The 23,448-nt window shown below is 35.6% G+C and overlaps 3 protein-coding genes and 1 pseudogene across 5 annotated transcripts in view; 1 reads left to right on the top strand and 3 right to left on the bottom strand.

The window, feature by feature from the left end:
• The first annotated feature begins 312 nt into the window (after nt 1-312).
• Nucleotides 313-2,673, top strand: LOC147563218 (uncharacterized). 2 transcript variants are annotated; one of them, XM_086635661.1, is made up of 2 exons: nt 313-1,443; nt 2,331-2,673. In XM_086635661.1, exon 1 carries the CDS (start codon nt 442-444, stop codon nt 1,429-1,431), a length of 990 nt encoding a protein of 329 aa, XP_086491787.1. In that variant the 5' UTR covers nt 313-441; the 3' UTR covers nt 1,432-1,443; nt 2,331-2,673. The 2 variants fall into 2 exon arrangements, with proteins under 2 accessions (XP_086491787.1, XP_086491781.1); XM_086635655.1 differs by having other exon boundaries at nt 316-1,435.
• A 199-nt stretch (nt 2,674-2,872) lies between these two features.
• On the bottom strand, nt 2,873-8,725 carry LOC147563217 (hyperosmolality-gated Ca2+ permeable channel 2.3-like). Its single transcript, XM_086635651.1, has 11 exons — nt 8,391-8,725; nt 7,262-7,664; nt 6,874-7,029; nt 6,292-6,355; nt 5,998-6,207; nt 5,214-5,405; nt 4,777-5,075; nt 4,359-4,635; nt 4,007-4,279; nt 3,651-3,884; nt 2,873-3,247 (listed from the first exon to the last, which is right to left on the bottom strand). Exons 2-11 carry the CDS (start codon nt 7,540-7,542, stop codon nt 3,086-3,088), a joined length of 2,148 nt encoding a protein of 715 aa, XP_086491777.1. The 5' UTR covers nt 7,543-7,664; nt 8,391-8,725; the 3' UTR covers nt 2,873-3,085.
• A 2,589-nt stretch (nt 8,726-11,314) lies between these two features.
• On the bottom strand, nt 11,315-14,340 carry LOC147563216 (putative receptor-like protein kinase At5g61350 pseudogene; annotated as a pseudogene). Its single transcript, XR_015223546.1, has one exon. The product of XR_015223546.1 is annotated as a putative receptor-like protein kinase At5g61350 pseudogene (transcript).
• Nucleotides 14,341-19,315: 4,975 nt separating this feature from the next.
• The window catches only part of LOC147563214 (two-component response regulator-like PRR1), a 33,369-nt gene continuing 29,236 nt past the window's right edge, over nt 19,316-23,448 (bottom strand). The window contains exon 7 of the mRNA XM_086635636.1: nt 19,316-19,711. Within this exon, the coding sequence (XP_086491762.1) occupies nt 19,648-19,711 (64 nt within the window). The 3' untranslated portion in view covers nt 19,316-19,647. The remainder of the gene's footprint in view (nt 19,712-23,448) is intronic.

The raw sequence follows: 23,448 nt of genomic DNA, 5'->3' as shown, positions 1-23,448 counted from the left end.
GTTGTTGTTATTGTTAACTAACTACCACTCTTTGTGACGTTCCGTTGAAACTTTTGCGGGCACTTTCGAACCCTTTGTAACAGTAGGCCCCACCAATTTACTATGAGGCAACATCATATATTGAGCTATGGATCATTGCAATTTCCATGCCACGAATTGACTCCATGACCCCCATGAGTCATGACCTATGATCCATTAACCTTTTACGTACTAAAAGGGCAACATCATATTGACACTATACCCACTATTATTTGGGACGTCACCCTTGATTGCTTAACTCTAATCCAACAAATTCTTAATCTTTTTCTTTTTGTTAACAGACAAAATCTTAATCATCATTAACGTATTTCTTAATCTTCAACAATAATAATTGTACTTTTAAATTCCTCTCTCTCTCTCTCTCTCTCTCTAGTCTTTCTCTCTCCTCTTCAATTTTCAGCCATGGCGACACAAACTCCATTATCATTCTTTGGGGTTTTATCAGAATCGACTAAAATCATGAAAGCTCATTCCCGCCATTTCTTAGCTTTATCAGTTCTATTTCTTCTCCCCATTTCTTTCTCCATCGTTGCTTTCCGAACCCTTCAATTCACAATTACTGAACCTGATTCTACCACCCCAGAAACCCTCCTTCGTTCCACTTATCACGATCAACAACAAAATCGTAATCTAGGGTTTGAATTTCTATTCCCCTCTCTTCTTTACGCTTTCTCTCTACTCTTTCTCTCTCTTTGTGCCACTGGAACCATCACTTATAGTGTTTATCATGGATTCTTTGGTCGTCCTGTTAAATTGATTTCCGCCATTAAAACTTTATCAAATTCCTTTATAAGGCTCTTAGCAACTGTTCTTTCTGCTCAAATTATCATCTTCTCTATCTCTTCTTTCATGGGTATCTTCTTGTTTGTAGTAATTAAGGGGATTGGTATTCTAGGGTTTCAAATTTCTTATAATTCCCCTTTTTTTCAAGTTGCTTCTTTGATTGGTTCTGTTGTTTTAGGGTTAGGGTTATTTTATCTACAAGTGAATTGGTCTCTAGCTTATGTGATTGTAACAGTAGAATCGAGTTGGGGGTTTGATCCATTAATGAGAAGTACATATTTGATTAAAGGAATGAGAAGTGTTTCTGCTTCTCTTATTTTGTTTTTTGGTGGGATTTTGATTTTGATACTTGGGAGTATTTGGGATTTAGAAGTTGGATTAGGGTTTTGGAAAGGGGTTTTATTTGTTACTCAAACTGTTATTGCTTCTGCTTGTTTGATGGTTTTATTGCTTCATAGTATAGCAGCAAATACAGTTTTGTATATGTACTCTAAAGCTTTGCATGGAGAACTTGCTGTGGAAATTGCAGAGGAATTTGCTAGAGATTATGTGAGCTTGCCGTTCGACGAGGAGAAGATTCCTCATGTTGTTTCTGTTCATCAACCTTAAACAAGTATGAAGGTTCATTTCTTGATTCCTTTGTTCTCTATGTTTCATCATGTACTTCTCTTTTAGGTTTACTCTATATGCATGAATTTGTCAAGAAATTAGCAATGTAAGTAGTTTGAGTTTCATTTCTATGGTGATTGGATTTGATTTCATTATTCTAGTAAAAATTTGATAAAATTCGTAAAGGTTAGTCGTCGAAAAAGTCCACAAGCCAACTCCGTCGTGATGCTGGAATGGCTATAAGAAAATATGCAAGTGATGCTTGGTTTATTTCTTCCTTTTGTACCATTCGGCTTAAAATAGTGAAATGATGTTAACTTATTGGATGGAATGTCATTTCTTTGTTAGTACCGGATAAACTCATATACGTGTGACAAGATTGCCTTGGGGATCAATGAAGTTCGGGTTTTGGGGAAGATGGACATATTTGGACCTAAATTTTGATTGTGTTTCATTATGCATACATCTTGTGGTGGAGCATTATTTCCCACTACCACATTTCTCAGTCTATAGCATCAGTTTTAATCCTCTGTGAGCTCCATTGGCCCCTAACTGTAGTTCGAAGAGAGCGAGGTCCTATCGTTGGGGCAAGGTTTAGACAAGATTATAAATGGGAGTATGGGACTTTTCCGAAGAGCAGTTGGGTTTACAACCAAATCGGAAGGGACATAAGTTAGGATTTGATTTTCTTCGAGATACGTCACTAACTTAGTTGAGGTAGAACTGCAACTTAGGTGGTGATCATGGTTTCACATTGACTGAATCTGACTCGTCTGAAATGTTCAAGCTGATGGCATATTAACGGTTTTTGTTTCGTTCGCCCGAAATGCTAGTGTTATTTATTTTGAACGTATTTCTAATTTCTAAAAAAACCTATCGCCTTCTTTTGATGGTTGCAGTGTTTATAAGTTGCTTCGTTGTCAGAGAAGATCTGACGAACACCAGCGAGCCTCAGTTTTCGCAACACCCATACATTCTCTCAACAAGAAAGAAAAACAAATGGAATAAGAAATCTGATGGTTGATATCTATTGTAATTTACCCTTAGTTAGATCAAAAGGTAGTTTTCTTTGTACTTTATGACAGACATGATCATCAAACATAAACAACATGGTTTAAGCAGGTTGCATAGCTAAACTTTTTACTGTGAAACATCTGTTGTCTTTGAGGAGACGAAAAACGCGATAAAGTGTGTTGTAAATTTTACCTTGTTAAAAGATCAATTTAAAGTTTCTTTTTGATCCATTAAGAGTTACTTTTCCCTTTATATTTACATTTGATTTTGGTGCAATGCCTAATGCCCTAATCTCTCTGCTGCTTTCAACGCTATGAACAAGAATATGACTGTAAAAGAAGAAGAAGATGGCAGACCTGAAGTGGTCCAATATACTTGTTAATGACAAAATTCATGCTTGTGCTGTGTAAGGTAGTATCTGCATCGATTTCGAAAATCAATCATGAAATTATTTGATATTTGTGGTCTATACATAAGCTCAGAGCAGAAAACACAGAAAATGAAACATATAGAGTAGCTGATAACAACAAATCAATTCATCACGACCAAACAAAACCAAAGACAAATCAAAAGTGTTCGTTGGAAAAGCATTACTTGAATCGATTCTAGCAGCATAACTAACAACAGCACTACGTGATGCTCAAACTTCAGTCGCAGAGAGAAGGGGCGTGTTATGCTGGTCGTGATTATCCGAATACCTAATTGGCATTAGAGCTGGATCCTTGTAAGCAGTGACAAGTTTATCAAGAAAGTTCTGCAGTGCTGGATCCTTTTCATCCTCTCTGTCTTTCTTTATTAAAGTCTGTAGCATATGGAAGATCAAAAGTGTCAAGACAGAAGAAGCTTCAAATGTATGAACCACGGAAATGCAACAAGTAGAGAATGCTTTTTTTTTCTTATCAAAATTCAAATATGAAATCTGACTCTTGATCTATTCTACTGGGTTGATTTTAACCTATCTGAGTTGAACATAAAAATAAGTCTGATTAAGAGCCCATTGTCTGAAATGACAATTGTTACTTCGACCAAAAGTAGACAGACTGAAACACCAGTATGATAAGGTATCTAGGTATTTGAGGCTGGTACAAGGTAGGTATCAGACATGACTTGTCTCAATTTTTATATCGTATATGTTTCAATCGATAGAGCTAAACATCAAAGATCATTACAGTACACACATAATTAAAGAAGAATGATAAGTATACCTCAGCAGAGTAGGTCCTGAACATGGGTAGGAAACGCGTCCCACAGTACTGATTGAAGAGAAGGGTAAGAACTAAAAGAGGAATAGTCAAAGTTGAAGCAAGAGAGAGCTTCTTCAACCCAAATATTCCGATTGCAATTGCTTGCATTAATATTAAAGAAAATATCGTTGAGTTATGCACAATCGGCCAAAACTTCCCAGCTGTTTCATACTTTGGCTCGTATACATTTAATAGCTGCAATATCAATTTCATATATCAGTAAAAAGACGTGCTCCAAAATCCACCATTTCAACAAAAAGTTACGAAAACTAAGTGAGAAAATGCTTCTGAAGCGAGAATTAAAAAGTTCTTCTAACCTGGTTCCGGTAGATAATGTATCCGAGTGAGTAGTAAACCAAGAGAAAAGGCAGAATGAGTGGAGCTAAGATTACATATGAAAGGCCAAGAAGTCCAAAGAAGAGAACTCTTGGAATCTCACTGTAATAAGGAAGAGATGGCACGTTCAATTCACTATCATGGCATCCTGCAACTTTTTTAATTGTACTGAGAATAAGAGGTAACATCCGGAAGACTTCTGATGATAAACTTGTCCACCCAGAAGTGACAACATAAGCTATGAAAAAAGAAGCCTGCCAAAAATAATCAAATAATATTGGTGAACCTTGAAATAATCATTTAGAAAAATTAAGATCTTGAGAAAATGTTTACCTGTCCTGGAACTGCAATAGCTAGCTGTCTAGGAATGTTCTTGAGTTCAAGGAAAGTGTTAAGTTGATATAGTACTGATCCAGATAGTACATTGGCAAAGAAGATGTTCCATACGGTGAACCAAAGTACTTTACTACAAGCGCTTTTTTCTACTTCACTATGGGAAATATATCCTTGCATGGATGAAAAGATCATCATGATCGGAGGTATAATGTTTAAAAACATCTGAAGTATGAGACTCGGAAGATATCCTGTAATCACTGAACTCACAAATGTTCTGCATATTGTATATAACGTAGGTTAGCATTTGGTAATAAACTCGGTAATTAGTATTATATTTTACCCTGAAGTTCTTTATCATTTTAATTGGACAAAAAGGAAACTAAATTCTCGTAGAATTTCAAAATTGGCCACTTACATGGTGAGTATGCCTTTTAGAAACGGGAACCAAGTCTTCAGTTGATTCAGATTGGTAAGACCTTGCACAAATACGACAGGAATGAGGAATAGAAGTGTAAGAAGAAGTGATAACCAAACAACCACCACCCACGAAAACCACATCCGTATAAAAGATGTAGAAAAGAAGGTCCAATTAACATCACGAGGTTCAGGTGCTTCATCTGTGATCCACTCTGTTGGATTGTCTGACTGTGGGATAAGGGCAGCAGTTGCGGCACCATATGTAGACTTAAACGACACAAAGGCTGCCGGTACTTCCTGGAAAATTGGAAAAACAAAATAGAATGATAGAACGCGAAGTAACAAGCACCATAAGATCTCGGACACTAACAAAAAAGTGGGAGAGCGTAATTTGAAGTTTTAGAAATAGGAAATGGAGGGTGTCATGCTTCATACCCCCTCTGCAAATGAAACATCATGTTGGCCTTTCCTCACTTTTTCTTCTAAATCTCCCAACTTTTTTTCGTGGTGGTCTACTATATCAACCTTCCTCCCGAACAGTCCCATGAATCCATCACGCTTGATTTTCTGCTTGTCGCCACCAGATTTTAAGTGCATAAGCTTTCTGTATATCTTCTTTGCTTCGGTCTGAAAGAAGGAAATTACTTGCCAAAATTAAATATAGTGAAAGTAATAACATAGAATTCAATCTTCTTGCGTGACATGTTCAAGGCAACTGATACATACAGATAGAACAAAAGCTTGCTTCATTAATGAGGAAATACATGATCAACAAAACAGAAACCCTCTATTTATCAGGTTTCCTAATAATAATATATAGCAACGCTAACGGAAAAAAAAGAGGACAGAAAATGTATCGGAAGATTATGATGTGGCACATGGGCGACCATGGCTGGTTGTGATTACATATGGTCCCATTCCCACCAGTTTACGTCAAATGGATGATAGAAGAAGTAAGGAACGTCGTTAGAAAATGAAACTTTCTTCATACTTAAGCATGCATTTATATAATTATTTGTGTGTGGAGAAAAACAGAAATTCCGGGCTGGATGAAATTTTTGTCATCGCTAAATTACCTGCGTGTCATCTATTTACTGAAAACCTGACTCATCCAAATATACGATAATTATGGTTCTTAAACTACCCAAAAAAATTTAACATGATTTTAGGTTTATCTAACATTTACATCACAGTTGAAGAATATGAAAAACATTCTTACGATGAGATTGTGTAGTTCGCTTGTTCTGTGGACCATCAAATGTGACAGATAAGTAGAAGAGTGATACTCCGTAAAAAATTTCTCAACACTGTCACTAAAACTGCCACTAGTAGATGAAGGGATTCCGCGAACTAGAATGGTGAATTGATGTGGTTGAGGTTTAGATGTGGAAAAGAAAGCAACTCGCTTTGAAGTAATGTATTTGTATTCCTGTAAATCATACAACCCTAGTTTGGTGATAATAAAATAAGAAAATCTGAATGTAAATTTGAGATATCGTGGCAAATAACTTACAACAAAAAGAAGATAGCAAACCACTGCCGTGATAAAATATACAACAGAAAAGTGAACCCACAACCTGTAACATGGGTGACAAGAAAATAATGAAAATCTCTCTATTCGGTAAGTTAAAAGACTAACAGAAAAAATGAATATGATGAGCCAGTCACACGTCAAAACATGGGAAAAAAATTCTAGTCACGGATAGTATGTGGGATATGAAATACGAAAAATGAAGAACAGCCTTTAGGTTATATAAGTAAGCATGTAAAAGTTACAATAGCACCATGAGTGCTTCCTTATTGAAAACAAAATCTCAATGGCAATAACGGGAGGCCCAATCTCTCGCTCAGAAAAAGCGCAACAAAGTGTAGATTAGTGAAACCAGTATAAGTAGCCATGGAACAAAAGAGTATTTCCAAGAACCGTCGAAGTTAGCTAAACTTGTCGAGTCAAAGGTCTCAGCAATTAGAAAACTTAAAGTAACGCTCTGGGCCAATTAACGGAAATGTACCATAACGAAATCATGTAAATGACTCGCAGTTATGACCATAAGTAAGTCAAGTTATTTATTTCGAAGATCAGAACTTTAATTACCTTTTAGAACCATCGTCTACATTTGAAATGCTGAATAAGTCTAATGACTTATGTGGAAGATCAGAGAAGTTAATACCGTTGAGCTCATTCCCGGCGTAATTTATTGGAAGAAGAATGAAGATCCCAGCAATCCCAGCAACAACAAATACTTTTATACTACATAAACAAAATAATTGGTTCAGATAACATGGAAATATATAAGAAAATAAAGAGACTACGAAAAGAAACCAAACCATCGACAAACTAGTAAGGAAAAGAACAACTCTCAAATCTATAAGCATCCATATATGTTTTACAGACAAACAAGACGACCTAGTTCCCAATCTTAGAAAACCATTAATGATACTAATATACTACAACAACAAAGCTCCTAAGAATCAATTTTCACCTGAAGGTGAAAATTCGCATAAAGACCACGGCATCCAAGCCTGACTTCGACAACAAATCTTCTTCAGAAATCTGCCATGCCCTCCTTACCCAACCGATAGTTGGCAGTAACATCTCTATATCGAAATTAGTTCTTCGCTGAGCTTTTCCTTCGGCAACCAAGCGTGGTGCATAGATATTGACATTACCTGGTTGCTTCCTCAGTATGGAATACAATGTCAAATATAAACTACAGAGACCAAGATTGATTCCGACAGAAGTCAAAAGAGCAGAAACAAGCATAATTCCAGAATGTTACAATCTTAACAAACAATAAAACTTGTAAATACCCAACTGCATCAAGAAACAACAACGGCTGAAGTGTACACTTAGTAGTGCCAGAGTTTAACTCCCATGTAGAAAACCTGCGTATAAGAACAACCCTTGATGAAGAACAACAATGAGGTCACTGTTGTGACGAAATAAAGGAATCTAAGAAAAAGAAATAGAACAGTAAACAATCACACAAGAGATTTATGTGGTTCGGCTTGTTAAACTTTCAAGTTTTATAGATCGCCCAAGTACTTAGCTTTAATTACTAAACTATCATATAATTACTTAACTATCTTACATAATTTATCGCACGAATGGCGTGAAACCCTAAAGTAACTATAGTCCATGGCTAAGCCCTAAAATGGAGATAATCATATATACATATACAGTTTTCGCCCGAGTTCTTCCTGAATATGAACAAAATAGCTCCGGCTTAGTCACTTAATTTGAAGAACTAGGTCTTTCTCAAACCAAAACTCAAACTTGAAAACTAAAATGGATTGTTCAGGTGAAATGATTTTGCATTTGAACCAAAGAAGATCAGAAACAACCCTAGATGATTGAAATTGAGAATCACAGATTCCTTATTCACATATAAAATTTAAAAATAAACAAACTTAAGCTTCGAGAAACAATTTTTTCATCAAATCAAACAAAATAGAATCACTAAACTAGTAATTTTGGATCATATTACTGAATCCTAGCTTGAGAATCAAAATAATAACAATTCAAACAAAAGTACTTCAATCAGAAAGAGATTAAAATGAACAAACCCTAGAAAGAGAAACTAGAGAGAGAGGGAGAGAGTCCGGACTTACAGGAAGAGGTAGTGATGGATGAAGAGTGAGAGAATGGGAGTTTGTAATAGTGAAGAAGGAAAAGGGGGTTTAAGCTACTCAACTAACTTTCATCTTCCACGTGGGAATTCATGTATCAGATCTCAACCGTTCGTTTTCATAAAAAAATGAAATTTGTTCGACCAAAAGAAAAATGGTAGGGAACAAGAAAAACCTGACAGACCCTGGCACAAATCTTACATGGTTTGTCGTGATTTGCACTTTTAATGGTTCTGATTCTATCTGAAGTGTACTTGATTTTTCTTGTTTGGATTTCTGGGATTTCTTTTTTTTCGAATGATATATAATAACAACAAGAATTTTTGGGCTTATAGTCCAAAAAACGGGTCCTAATAGTAGATATAATCCTCTCTAATCCTATAAAGGGTTTTAAAACCAAAAAAATAATATAAATGGATATCTAGTCCATTTGGTCTCATCTAGAGAGAAAACACAAATTTCTAGAATAAATATTATTTCATAATCCCTAATCTAACCTTTCCATATTTTATAACTGATTTATCTTCGAAATCTATGCATATCTTTTTCCATATTTATCTCTCATATTTCTCTCCAATCATGTTTCTATTCAAAGTAAGAATATCTTCATTATTATTTCCCATATTTCTCTTCAATCATGTTTCTATTCAAAGTAAGGATATCTTCATTATTTTCAGTAACGGAAACTCTTTATTTGATCTCTCTAAAATCGATTTAGTTGACAAACCTCCATTAAACTCAGAAAATCTTCTTCTTCTACATTATATTGCTGTCCAAATTCATCATTTATCAGGTTTAATACTTTCGAAATCTTTATAAATACCATTGTTAATATCTAATATTTCTTCTTATAACTAAAACCCTAATTATTTCGCTCTATTATAAAACGTATCAGATTTATGATACATATCTATAAGATCTGTTTACAAATTCATTAACTTCGAATGTATGATGTTTATTTTCTCTCTCTAAAATTTTCATTATTGTTTAAGATTTTTATGTTTATTCCTTATTCAATGATTCCTTCAAAGTTAGTTTGTTATGTTTGCATCCAGTGATAATATCATATTTCTTTAGATTTATGTTTAATCTTCTGTTGTTTCCGATATTTCGTGAGATCAGATTATCAATCATCAATCGAATGTTTGATGTTTATTTTCTTTCTCTCTCTCTTAAAATTTAATTTATGTTTTTGATCTTGATGTTTAATCCTTCAACTCGAGTTTAACATTATTGCAATCAATCATCATAGCAGATATCTTTAGATTTGTAGTTTAAGCTTAATGATATTCTCATTTTTTTTTTCAGATCTGGTTTTCAATCCGTACGGATTTATGAAACATTTGTTCTTTCGTACGGTTACTCATAACAGAATTTACAGTACATGTACTGTATCGTAAATTACCACAATTTATAGTAAATTATGGGTAATTTATAGAACATTACCCGTGCTTTAACACCAAAACAGTACTCATTTCATTAGTAGAAATACTTCGCTTTACTATCAAATCTCGTGTATTTTGCAATAAAGTATATATAATTTACGTATATCTTCATGTTATTACCATTATGTATATAATTTACGTATAAGTGCACATAAATTATGTATTATTTATTTACCATTACGTGTACTTTTCACCCAAAACAGTAGCCTTGATAAGTTTACCAAACTACTCAAAACCTTCAAATGTTGTCAAAATTTGACAAACATTATATATAATTTACGAAACTGTACATGTAGTTTATAATACAATATATGATTTTTTTTTCTTTAATGTATGTGTATTTATGTGTGTAGATTTGATATACCAGATGAAATTTCAAAGAGAATCATCAAATCAAAGTGAGTCAACGAAACTAATGGAGAGTACATGGATGGGCACCATTTTTGAACCAAAGAAGATTTTGTACTTTTTTTTTGTAACAGAATGTAAAGGATGTGTAATGTAAAAGAAATTATATGTAATGTAAAAGAAATTATGTGTAATTTATTGAACAAGACCCACATACATTTGATAAATTATGTTGTATACTTGACAAATGATGGTTTCCTCGTCATAAATAATACATAATTTACGTATTTGTTTCATAATTTGTATTATATGTGTATTTATGTATGAGTAAAAACGAAAACATATGTTGCTTTAATGTTCCTAGAAAAATATACTATTTCCAAAACAAAAAGTTAAGTGAGAGAAAGTGATAGTATATGTTTTGTATATTAACCCCCAAATCACGCTAAATTGATTCTAGAAAATATATTCCAAATTTGAAAGTTAAGTGAGAGAAAATTGATTTGAATCGAAAAAAATTTACATAGTAAGAGAGAGAAAATTGATTTGGTTTCCAAATTCTGTAAAGAGAGAGAAAATTGATTTGGTTACGATTTTGTTTTGAATTGATTTGGAAATAGATTTGCTTTCCAAAACGGTTAGAAGATAGAGAAAAATCAATTTCGGATTTATACGTTAGTTGCTTTAAATCCCCTAAATCACGCCTACATTAGAAACATTCCAAATTCACCCTGGAAAATTAAAAATCCCGTGATTTTTGTAGGAGGGACATGGACGGTAGTTCTCTCATAAAGAATGGGTTATTATGTCCATAATGTAAAAGGACTAAACATCCATGTTTTGGGAAGATTGGATTATAAACCTTTTTTTAATATTATTTTGGTCTATATACCCACGGACTCTAACAACAATGTTATTTGGTCGGACAAAAAGTGACTCCAAGGGTCTAAGAAGACAAATTTTGCACACGACACCAGTAATTTACCTTTTCCGGGTTAGGTGGCACACTTTTTGTCCGCCCAAATAACATTTTCCTATCTATAATTTGTGTTCCTTTCCCATGGAAAAGAAAATTTAGGTCTGAACAAGTAAGAGGGAGATTAATGCCAGATATAAAGAAATTTGTTAAATACAATCTTGGAATGAAAGACCATTAACAAGTAAAGTTTAATGAATGAAAGAACAAAATGAAAACAATTAGTACAAAGAAATAAAGACAATGAGAAACGAAAAAAAAAAAACTAATACACAAACATCTACACCCACTCGAATACATGATAGATTATGTTCTAATGAAGGGTACTTCAGATTCATCTGAAAAACTTCGAATTTTTTTCGTGCATATATATAACTCTTCAACAAAGAACACATCAATTATGTACATTTGTTTTCGATTTATCTTCCTTCAAACCCACCATGTCGAGGAAACAAAGGAGATTCATCAATTCTTACTTCAGAGTCATCGTTAAGGACGATTATAGGAGTCTCCTCCTTGGTGTCTGTATCGGTCAAATGGGCCACCAAGTTGGGCTTGTCATCAACTTGTTCGGGTTGTGTCGATGCCTCTTGAAGTTGAAGTGCAGACTCCAAATTCCATAACACATCTCCCATGGAAGGCCTATCAACACCGTACTCGGCCAGACACTTCTCGGCGGCTTCTGCAAACTTCTTCAAGGAAGCAGGAGTTATAGTTCCTGAAATTACTGGGTCAATGATCTTCTCTAGTAAGCCCTTCTTGTGCCATTTCATTGCCCATTCAGCTAAGTTAACTTGCTCTCTTGGTAATGCTGGATTTAGAGCAGTTCTTGCACATAATACTTCGAAAAGAACGACTCCGAATGAGTAAACATCGGATTTCTCTGTTAGTTGTTGTCGTCTAAAGTACTCTGGATCGAGATACCCAAAGCTACCTTTAACTGCAGTACTTACTGCAGTTCCCATTTGTGCTGCTTTAGATAACCCAAAATCAGAAACTTTAGAAACAAAGTTCTCATCAAGAAGGATATTTGTTGTCTTAACGTCTCGGTGTATGATTCCTTGTGCAGAGCCTGTGTGAAGGTAATGAAGTCCACGGGCTGCACCAATACAGATTTGAAGTCGTTGTTTCCATGTTAAATGGGGAAGATTAGACCCGTATAGATGATCACGAAGTGGCCCGTTAGACATGTACTCGTACACTAAAATCATCTCGGAGTTTTCATCACAATAACCTATTAGAGAGACGAGATGCCTATGTCGAAGTTTTGAGAGCATTTGAATTTCGGTTTGGAATTCATTAATTCCTTGTTCGGAACTTGCATTTCCTCGTTTTATGGCAAGTTGAGTTCCATCTTCTAGTTCACCAAGGTATACTTTACCAAATCCACCAACACCAACGACAGCTTTCTCGTCGAAATTCTTTGTGGCTTCTTGGAGTTCGGCGAATGTGAAAAGTCTGCCTAGCCCAAGTGCAGAAGAGAAGAAGGTCGATATACCGCTCTTACTCTTGTGAGAACCGAACCCACGAGACCCATTTTTGCTTGACATGAAGCTAGAATGGCCTCCATGGAGAGGAAGAAGCCATGATGAGAAGCTATTACATTTCTTCCAATCATTCGGCCTCTTTCGCCACTTAATGAAAACTGAAGCGAAAAATAAAAACGCGGAAATTGCCATGATTAGACCCACAATTGCAGCAATCTTCATCGGATTAAACCGATTACTTGGACCTGCATAAGACCCATCAGCAGAGAAAAGCCCATCCAAGCTTCCAGCTTCATTACTCATTTTCATGACTTCAAGCCCATTTAGGATGGCATTCGGGGTGCCCGAGTCAAGATTTCCCGGGCCTACTTGTACCCGAATCGTTCCGTTAGAAATAGACGATGCATTTAACAAGAAATCCTTATAATAAGCGGTACTAAGGTCCGATGTAAGCGTCGAAAGATCGAAACTCGAAACACCCATGAATCCATTGACATAAATATTGAAGTATAAATCATTTAAACTCTTACTTACTATATCACAGAAATGCATTCTAATCAAGTAAGAAAAGCTTGGATCAACACTTAGTTCCCAAGTGAGATTAAAATTAGGTTTTGAAACATTCGAATTTTCCATCTCTTTCGCTGATGCATAAACCGAATTCGGTGCAATCAATGGGGTTGCACCATCTTGTGGATAGTTAACAACACTCGGCGAAACAGAAACGTTCTTCGCAGCTTGGGGAAACTTCATAAAATCGTTATCGGGTATCCATGTTCTTCTCAAAGTATCATTATATGGCATTATAATAGGACCACCAACATTCAATCTATAAGAAACTTCAAGTGCATAATTGTTCATACCCTTAAATTCACCAGCAGGAGAAACAGCAGAAGCAGTATCAGAAATCAAGAAATCAGGAGCAGTAACAAGTTCGATTGCGTTAATAAAAGCAAACGATTTCTTCTTCGGTGAGAATTTAAGTGAAAATTTATCAGAAGAAATGTTAATCAAATACTCTTTCAACACAAGTGAATCAGTATTTGTAACAGAGAAATCATGGAGGAGAGCAATATTATCAGATGTGACAGTAAATACAGCATTTTTAAGATTATATGAAGGATGTGTAATTGGGTAAAAGTATAATCGAAGCCAATGTCGACCCGGGCGAGAGATGAAGAAACTATAAGTCGATTCATCGGGAAAAATTCTAGCTGTAAGAAACAGAGGAAGAACAGAGGAGGAAGCAAAAGAAGAACTTTTTAATTTAATGGAAGAAACTGAAGCTTGAATATCTTCATCTGTAGAGAGAAGTGAGGAAGATTGAGAATCGGATTTGAACGTCCGACCGTCATCGATTTTCGTGGGTTGGGGAGCACCACAATCAATTAGATAACTATCTGTTGGTGTGAATGATGAAGAAGAAGAATCATGTTGAGCTATGGATGGATTAGTGAAGAGAAGTAATGGGAGGAGGAGGAGGATAAGGAGGAGAGAGATGGAAGGGATGGTGGTTTGAGGTGGCGCCACCAAGTTTTTCTCTCTCCCCATTGTTGGATTATGCTATGATCTATCAAATATGTTTTGATTCCATTGGAGATGGTATAATTCTCCTTAGAGAGAGAGAGAGAGAGAGAGAGAGAGAGGAAGTGAATTGGGGTGGTAGAGTTGTGGGATAAGTTAGAGAGAGAGAGAGAGAAAGAGAGGGAAACAAGTCTGTTAAGTTGATTTGACTTTAAAAGTTAGTTGGAAGCAAGTAAGGTTGAAGACGTGCCCTAATGTAATTTGGAAAAGGTAAGGTTTATTAAGAAACAAAGTCAACCCCAAAGAATTAGTACAATAAAGCTAAAGATAATACTCCACTAAGTATGACCATTAGTTAATACCCTCATATTTTGTTGAGAAAAATAAGCTAACTCCCAATAGGTGATGCAATAAAGCCAACATAATAGGGGTTTAGGATGAAATTGTGAACAAATACGACATGACCACAAAGCAAATAAAAGAATATTGACACACATGATTTATAGAGATTCAGAACAAGTCCTACGTCCTCTTTGAATCGCATCCAGCTAATTCACTATTACCGTACATAAAGTCTAATACACTGGATGGTTACAAAATTTTGCACAACTCTCTTATCCTCACATTTACAAATTTTGTTGATCTCACATTCTCTTTTTTCTCACTTGTACAAAGGAGAACACTCACTTGAGATGGGATGATGATATTGTTAACGAAAAAATTTATTTATAGGCCTTCATTCACCAATAAGAATTGAGATAATTTCTTGCATCCATTAAGTTCCCAAGACAAGTTTGATCTTTGCCCCAAAGATTCTTCCTTCACCCGACCTTAATCTAAAAAGTAATAGACTCGTTTGACAAACTAACATTTAGGTCATACATAGTCCTTAGGCTTGTGACTTTCACCCCTTTGCTTTCATTGCAATTTGAGTAATGGTTTATTGGCCCCACTGCAAAAAAAATAAAAACTAAGAATTGCCCAGACACAAATGCAGCAACAGATAGAAGGAAAAAATCAATTTCCAAACATTGTACCATTTCCATCCTGCTATTCTCTTCCTTCATTCACCTCACCTCGTTAATGACAATAACATAATTAAACTACTATACGACCGTGTACAATGAAACAGAGAAAATTAAAAAAAGATAGCGTACCATAAGCCTGTGATGGGGTTCATCTATATCGATTGACATCATTTGGTACGGGTATACAACCTCCATTATAAGAAGCGGTTAGACATGACATCTTGAGTTTTTCCAACTTTCGTGCTCCGATTTCCTTTCAGCATATTCCTTTGGAAAGTTCTTCTTTATGATGTTATCCAGTGCCAGACTGATAACCAACACGAGAACTTGAAAATGATTAAGGTTTCAATGGAATAATAATTTTACATTTAGAAGAAGAAAAACAAAAGTAAATTTGACACATAGGGCATGAAATGCACCAAAGTTTACCTTACTGAATTTATCATTGGAGGAAACAAAGGTTATTACCCCACGCCCATTCTATATTTTCTCCCTGGTTGACGATAGTAGGCACAATGCAAATAATCTATGCACTTTTAACATCTCACGGACAACGCAATTTGAAAAAGAGAATCGCCTATTCCTCGGTATCTCATATGGGTTTTACAATTATAGGAATTGCTTCCATAACCGATACGGGACTCAATGGAGCCATTTTACAAATGATTTCTCATGGATTAATTGGTGCGGCGCTTTTTTTCTTGGCAGGAACTAGTTACGATAGAATACGTCTTGTTTATCTCGACGAAATGGGAGGAATAGCTATCCCAATGCCCAAAATATTTACAATGTTCAGTAGCTTCTCGATGGCCTCTCTTGCATTGCCGGGAATGAGTGGTTTTGTTGTCGAATTGGTAGTATTTTTTGGCATAAGGTACTCTGAAGAGGAAAACTACATAATCCAACAAGAAAAGAAACAGAATTATGAAATGCTAATTGGGTTTTTAAACCATTGATGGTTAAGTTTTATACCTTAGAGGATGAACATGAAGACCTGAAATTAGTGCTTTATGAACCGCCTCATACCGCTCTAGCTGCAATAATTAGAAGTATTAGTGGATAATGAGGTAATCGAACATACTATGCTTTGGGTTAAACCGATTAAACAAATTAGTTAACACGATATACTAAAAAGTAGCAAAATCTTACCAATATAAGAGCATTGGCCTTCATAAAATATGGTTCTTGCATATTGCTTCTGACTTCAATCACCTTTTCAACATCCTTCAATGCAAGCTGAGGTGAGGGTAATAAACGAATATTAGGTCCAAAAAGAAGTAACGAAAAACAAGCATATTCGTATACGTACTTCAGCATAAGTTATATGATCCAACTGATTCATAGGTCGGTATTCAGAATGAGATAAAGATCTACCTTTGGTTAGTCGGCTCAGCCTGCAAATCTAGGATAAGTTAGAAAGCAAATGGATTAGTTTCAGCGACAATGTCATGATATATACATACTACGAGTAGAAGAAAGAAGGTATTGGCATAGTGAAGCTCACCAGGTGAAAGCAACGCTTCGGTTGCTGAGGATAATTGGATCACCTCGCTTAAGATTGTGAGCCCTCGAGTACCACCCGACAGCCTGAAATCAAATATTTAAACACAGCCTCAAATTCTCGAAGTACTTTTTATAAAAAAATAAACGAATAACACGTCATTTAGAATTTCGGTAAAAAAAAACACTGAATTTTGAAACTTGCATCTTCAAGACGAGACTGTCGAAAACATATGTTACCATTTTGCATGAAGAATATGATCTGATTGATCTGCTTCTGCGTAGTCATAACATCTTCATTGGCCTACATTTCAACAAATTTCTCTCCTCATTTAGATACCGAAAACCCATAACAAAATCGATAAAGCAATGAAAGTTTTACATTGAGAATTTACCAATACGAATTCCTCGACATCATCCAATCCATTATTTCTATCCCCAGCCACAAAATAAACCATGTTATTAGCCATGAGAGATGATTCAAATTGCAGAGAAATCAAAGGTAGTGAGGTAAAATACAAATTAGAGAATTGGATTGATCTAAATGGGGTGAGAAATAGAGAGAGCTATATGCTCTTATATAAGTTCTGTAATTTTGTGATATTTCTATCTTATGGTAAAAATCTAAGAAATTTTCTTATCTTACTTATATGATCCCAACTAACATGTGCACTTAAAAAAAAACATAAATTGTTTCAGTTCTTAACAATTTAAAGTAAGGTGAATATAGGTTTGTTTAGGGTTTATGGGAATCATGTTTTTATGTATACATGTTCAAATGTATATATACCTGGACAATAAAATTAATTTGGAATCGAACCCATGACCTTACAATTGTGAAACACTTCATGGACTTGAATATCTCAAGATCAAACTCCATTGTAATAATATTCGGCATGTTGAGTAACTAAGTATGTTAGATAAAACATAGAAATATCAACCTAGACTTATACATTGGAACACACAAACATAAAATGAAAGAATTTCGTTTGATCTTTGTTAGAGAAAGAGTTACCTGGTGCCCCCTTATATATAATAAAATATGCCTAAGGTCGGCCACCTAACCAAAATCTCAAAGATTCGTAAGTAATTGCTACGATTTTACACAATTGTTTTATTGGGAAGGCGAGATTTATTTGTTTTTCATCGGTGGCAACATTATAATAAAATATCCAATGAAGTATCTTTTAGATTCGAAATAAAGTATCTTGGTGATCCGAAACGTTAATATGCTAGATTGAATGCATATAATCACTAAGATATTAAAGCGATATGAGATATGATCTTTTTTTCCTTTTCTCTTCTTCAGGCACAGCGATATTATTAGAGACGTAGTTAGCAAGTACGGACGTCTAACATACTCTTTGATATGATATCAAATTATTATGATACTTCCTATCCATTGAGACCTCTTCATCTCATCCCAAACTTCTCTGATCCATCAAAAAAAACACTTCCTCTCTCTCTCCCCTTCCCTCCCTCCATCCTAACTCAACTCTCTTCCTCAAAATCTCTTCAGCAACTCAGAGACACTTCTTCTGAATCTCTCCATATCTTGGCCTTCTCGAAAAGACAAACCTTCTTTCATCAAACATTCCCAAATTCATCCTGTTTCAAACCCTTCTTCCTCTGAATCAAATCTTACCCATTTCATCTCTTCTCATGAATTTCATGATAATAATAACAATACCCTGTGAAAAGGTAACACCTCGATGAATAGAAGCACACAAGCTAAAATAAAGAACACAATGGTTTACGTGGTTCGGTCGGAGGATCACGACCTACATCCACGGAGAAAGCCATGAATGGCTGGATTATATTATTTCCACAACTGTGGGATTGATTGGTTACAGACTCGAAGACTCAATGCAACTCAATTCAATGTAAAATACATAGAGGTCACTTCTATTTATAGAGTGATTTGGGTATCTTATTTTCCTAGGACTCTATCTAGCTAGGATAAGTATAAATAATATCTTCATATATCTTGGACGGTTGATACGGATATCTATGAATCTCGATTCATCTCGATCTTTATACTCTAACATACCCAAACTCCCAATCTTGTTCTATTTGATGGTCACATTGTTAATTCTCTCTCTAAACTTTCTGAATACCTGAAAATGTTTATATTGGAAGCATTTCTAACATTCCTTCTGATGAAATTATGAAAAAGGTGCTTGCTTTTCAATCCAATTTTGAGAATGAAGATTTGTTTTGGTCTCTTAATGGAGTAGGATGTTATTATTGTGTTACTTCTCATGAGAGAGATTGGATTCTAAGTCAAATACTTACTTACCCATGTGGAATTCAAGAGTGTTGGTTTGGTGGAAAAAGGAGGAGAGATTAACTTAACTGACTTGTGTTCAATCTAAGTCAGATCTGAAAGCTGACTTGAGGTCTAAATTCGCTCGAGTGAGAAATCAGAATGTTTGTTTTTTGTCTGATTAGTCCTAATGAACTTGGACAGACGATACGGATTCAAACAATAAAAAACAGCTTAGGAATCTTAATTACCTAAATTTTAGAGTTTTCTTAGATGCTCTGCTTTGTCCTAGAAGCCAATGTTTCATATCAGAACTAGAAAGAAGTCAATTCAGACCTCGAATCAAATTTTATATCTGAGTTAAAAAAGAACAAATATTTTGACAGTATCATTCGATATAACGATAATGGTTCTCAGCATATACAAAAATATAGATACATGGTCGTCGGAGTCTTAATCATCTTCTACATCTTCATCAGAAACATCAACAAGTGGTGGGCTGGCCATTAAGATCAACTTCTACACCATTTACCTGCCTAACAAATTGGCCTCGGACTCTTTGTCTTGTCTCAGCAAGTTTCTTTCTATTAACATACCTGATCTTCTTATCGAAACACAAGTCTTTCCTCTTCTGTCTAAACTTAATAAGTGCAGCTTCTCTTCTTTCAACTTGAGCTGGTTTTACTACTTCTTTGGAAGATGATGAATTTCCTGCAATTGATGACCACCCTGTTAGAATATATATATTATAGTTAGGAGTTGTTTAGTAATTTGCCCTTCAAGGGCCTTTTAGTCTTTTATGTTACTATATATTTGTTCCTTGTAAAACCTAGTTTCACTAATGAAAACCCTTGCCTCCATTAGAGTGTTTCTTTCATCTTCTTCTCTTTGAATATTCTTATTGTCTTCAACATGGTATTAGAGCCTTTAAGATTTGAAGATCTAGGTTGGTAATATCAACTTCAAAGCGGTCATGGTAGGTTAGTGGTGATTATTGGCGATTTTGGATTTTGGTTTTAGAAAGGAACGATGTTGGTAGTTTGGAAATAATTGGCAGTTTCCACTATTGGGCGGTTTGGTTTGGAGGTTTGGAATTAAATTGGCACTTTTCGTTTGGAGGTTTGGAATTAAATTGGCACATGTGAATTGGCGATTTTGAATGGTGTTGTAGTGGTTTGGAATTAATTTGTTGGGGCCATTTATTTGGGAGATTTGGAAACTATTGGCGGGTTTGAAGGGTGATTTTCTCTTCGTTTTTGCTATTCTCGTTGCGGATCTGGTATTGCTATTTCACACTTCTTCTTCTTACTTGTATTTCTTTAGCTAATTTGTTTGGTGGTGTTATTTGCTTGGTTATATTTGGTATTGAATTAAATTGAAAAATGGAGGGTGGAAAAGATGATTCATTGCAAGCTATAGTGTAAGGTTGAATGGTAAAAATTACTCATATTGGAGTTTTTTGATGAAATTTTTTTTGAAAGGAAATTTTGCTGAGTTATCTAGGGTTTGGGAAGCAAACAATTCGAAAATCATTACTTGGATTAATAACTCAGTAGATAACACTATTGGATATCAGTTGGCGAAATTTCAAACTTGTCGTGAGATGTGGTTTTACTTAGGCGATATGTTCCAACAGTTGAACTTTGCAACACAGTATAAGTTAGAATAAGCTGATATTAGAAATATGGAACAAAGCGATAAGAGTATTCAAGAATTTCACGCTGCAATGACTGATCTTTGGGATCAGTTAACTCTTATAGAATCTGAAGAGTTGCAGGCTTGTCCTCCTTATATTGCTCGTAGGGAGGAAGGTCGTCTGGTTCAGTTTTTGATGGCTTTGCGTAGTGATTTTGAATCAATTCGTAGTACAATTTTGCATAGTAAACCACTTCCCTCCATTGCTAAAGTTGTTAATGAGCTTATGGCTGAAGATACACGTCTCAAGTACCAAACAAGGAAAGACATTATTCAAACACCTACTGAAACAGTGTTAGCTGTTCATTCGAAGCCAAATCAGAATCATCAGAACAAACCTCATACAAAAGTTGCTATGGATGAATGCAACTTTTGTAAGCAAAAGGGTCATTGGAAGGCTCAATGCCCCAAGTTAATGAACAAGTCGCAACATAATCAGAGACCTCAAAAGCCTTTTCAGTATAACATCGCAGCAGTTATACCGCCATCTGACTCGTCTGGTTCTAGTGGTTCATCTTCCTCTGTGCCCAAAACTGATAATGTGGTTGATCAATTTCAAATGTTTCAGAAATTTCTTGCTATGCAGCCACATGCTATGTCCACCTCTGCTCCGCAAGGCCCATTAGCTCCTAAGCCTTCTAGTATTCCATTAGACTCACTCTCAGATCAGTTTCAGAGATTCTTAGCCATGCAACCTCATGCCTTGTCCTCTCTGAAGGTTTGTCTTCTCTTATTTCTTCGTCAGGTATGCCTTCTTCAGTTTGGATTTTAGATTCTGGCGCCTCTCGTCATATGTCTTCTGAGTTATCATCTTTTGTTTCATTAAATCATATATCTGATCTTCCAGTCCGAACCGCTGATGGCACACCAATGTCATTAAGTGGTATTGGCTCTGTTGTCACACCTAATCTATCTCTTCAGAATGTTCTCCATGTTCCCAAATTTACTCTAAATCTTGCTTCTATTAGTCAGTTGTGTGATTCTGGATGTCTAGTTTTATTTTCTTCTACTGGTTGTTATGTACAGGATGTACAATCCCAGAAGCTGATTGGGACAGGCCATAGGCATGGGGCATTATATTTTGTAGAGGAGCTGAAAGTACCTGATGTTGCAGCTTCCACTTTTGACTTGTCATCCTTCCGTTTGAGTCCTTCATCTTCTAGTTTTTACTTATGGCATTCTCGTCTTGGTCATGTTTCAGCATCTAGGTTGAAATATTTAGTGTCTACCGGTGCATTAGGAGATTTGCAAGTTAAAAATATTTCTGATTGTAGTGGTTGCAAACTTGCAAAATTTTCCGCTTTACCTTTTGCTCCGAGTCTGTCTGTTTCAGTTAAACCTTTTGATCTAGTTCATTCTGATGTATGGGGTCCTTCTCCTGTTCCCACAAAAGGAGGTTCTCAATACTATGTTTCCTTTATTGATGATTACACTCGTTTTTGTTGGGTTTATCTTATGAAACATCGTTCTGAATTTTATGATATTTATCAACAGTTTCGAGCCTTAGTTAAAACACAATATTCCTCTATCATTAAGTGTTTTCGATGTGATTTAGGTGGGGAATATACTTCAAATAGGTTTCGTGAGTTGCATGTTATGGATGGAACTGTTCATCAATCTTCGTGTACAGATACTCCTCAACAAAATGGTGTTGCTGAAAGGAAGCATCGGCACATCGTTGAAACTGCTCGTTCTTTGTTATTGTCTGCCTTTGTTCCTAGTGAGTATTGGGGTGAAGCTGTTCTCACTGCAGTAAATTTAATTAACAGAATTTCAACTTCCCATTGTTCAGGTTTGTCTCCATTTCAAGCATTGACAGGGCATGCTCCTGACTACTCGTCCTTAAGAGTATTTGGGTGTACTTGTTTTGTTCTTCGTCCTCATGTTGAGCGTAGCAAGTTATCTTCTCGTTCTGTCATGTGTGTATTTCTTGGTTATGGTGAAGGTCAGAAGGGTTATCGGTGTTAGATCTAGTTGCTCGTAAATTTTATGTCTCTCGTCATGTTGTATTTTTAGAGCATATACCTTATTTTTCTATTCCTGCTAATGCTCATGATGTGACTCCCTCTAACCTAATCCATATTGATCCTTTTTCTGATGTTTGTGATACTCCTACTACTGATGTTGAACCTGCTGCACCTGATGTTACTGATGTTCCTCTCACTTGTGATGTACCTCCAATTCCTACGACTGACCAAGCTCTTAATGAGATTGCACATCCACCTTCTCGTTATCCTCATCGTGCTCGTAAGTCCACTCAGTTACCTGATTTTGTTTATTCTACCTTTTCTCCTTCTTTTACTTCTTTCTTAGCATCTATTCATTGTCACTCTGAGCCTTCTTCCTATAAGGAGGCAGTTGTTGATCCTCTTTGGCGAAAGGCAATGGCTGAAGAACTCTCTGCTTTGCATAAGACTGATACATGGGATTTGGTACCTTTGCCCTCTGGTAAACGTACTATTGGTTCTCATTGGGTATACAAAATTAAAACAAAGTCTGATGGGTCTATTGAGCGGTACAAAGCAAGACTAGTTGCTAAGGGGTTTTCGCAGGAGTATGGGATGGACTATGAGGAAATTTTTGCTCCGGTTGCAAAAATGACTACTGTTCGTATGCTTATTGCAGTTGCTTCGGTTCGTCAATGGCATATCTCTCAAATGGATGTTAAAAATGCTTTCTTAAATGGAGATCTTCAGGAAGAAGTTTATATGAATCCTCCTCCTGGTGTTCCACATAAATCTGGAGAAGTTTGTAAGCTTAAGAAAGCATTA

Source organism: Eschscholzia californica, unplaced genomic scaffold (assembly GCF_041429995.1).
Source record: "Eschscholzia californica isolate CP2 unplaced genomic scaffold, dmEscCali1.0.p SCAF_1, whole genome shotgun sequence".
In the NCBI taxonomy this organism is placed as follows: Eukaryota; Viridiplantae; Streptophyta; class Magnoliopsida; order Ranunculales; family Papaveraceae; genus Eschscholzia; species Eschscholzia californica.
Note: the sequence above shows the minus strand (reverse complement) of the source record. Positions and strands in the feature narration are given on the sequence as shown.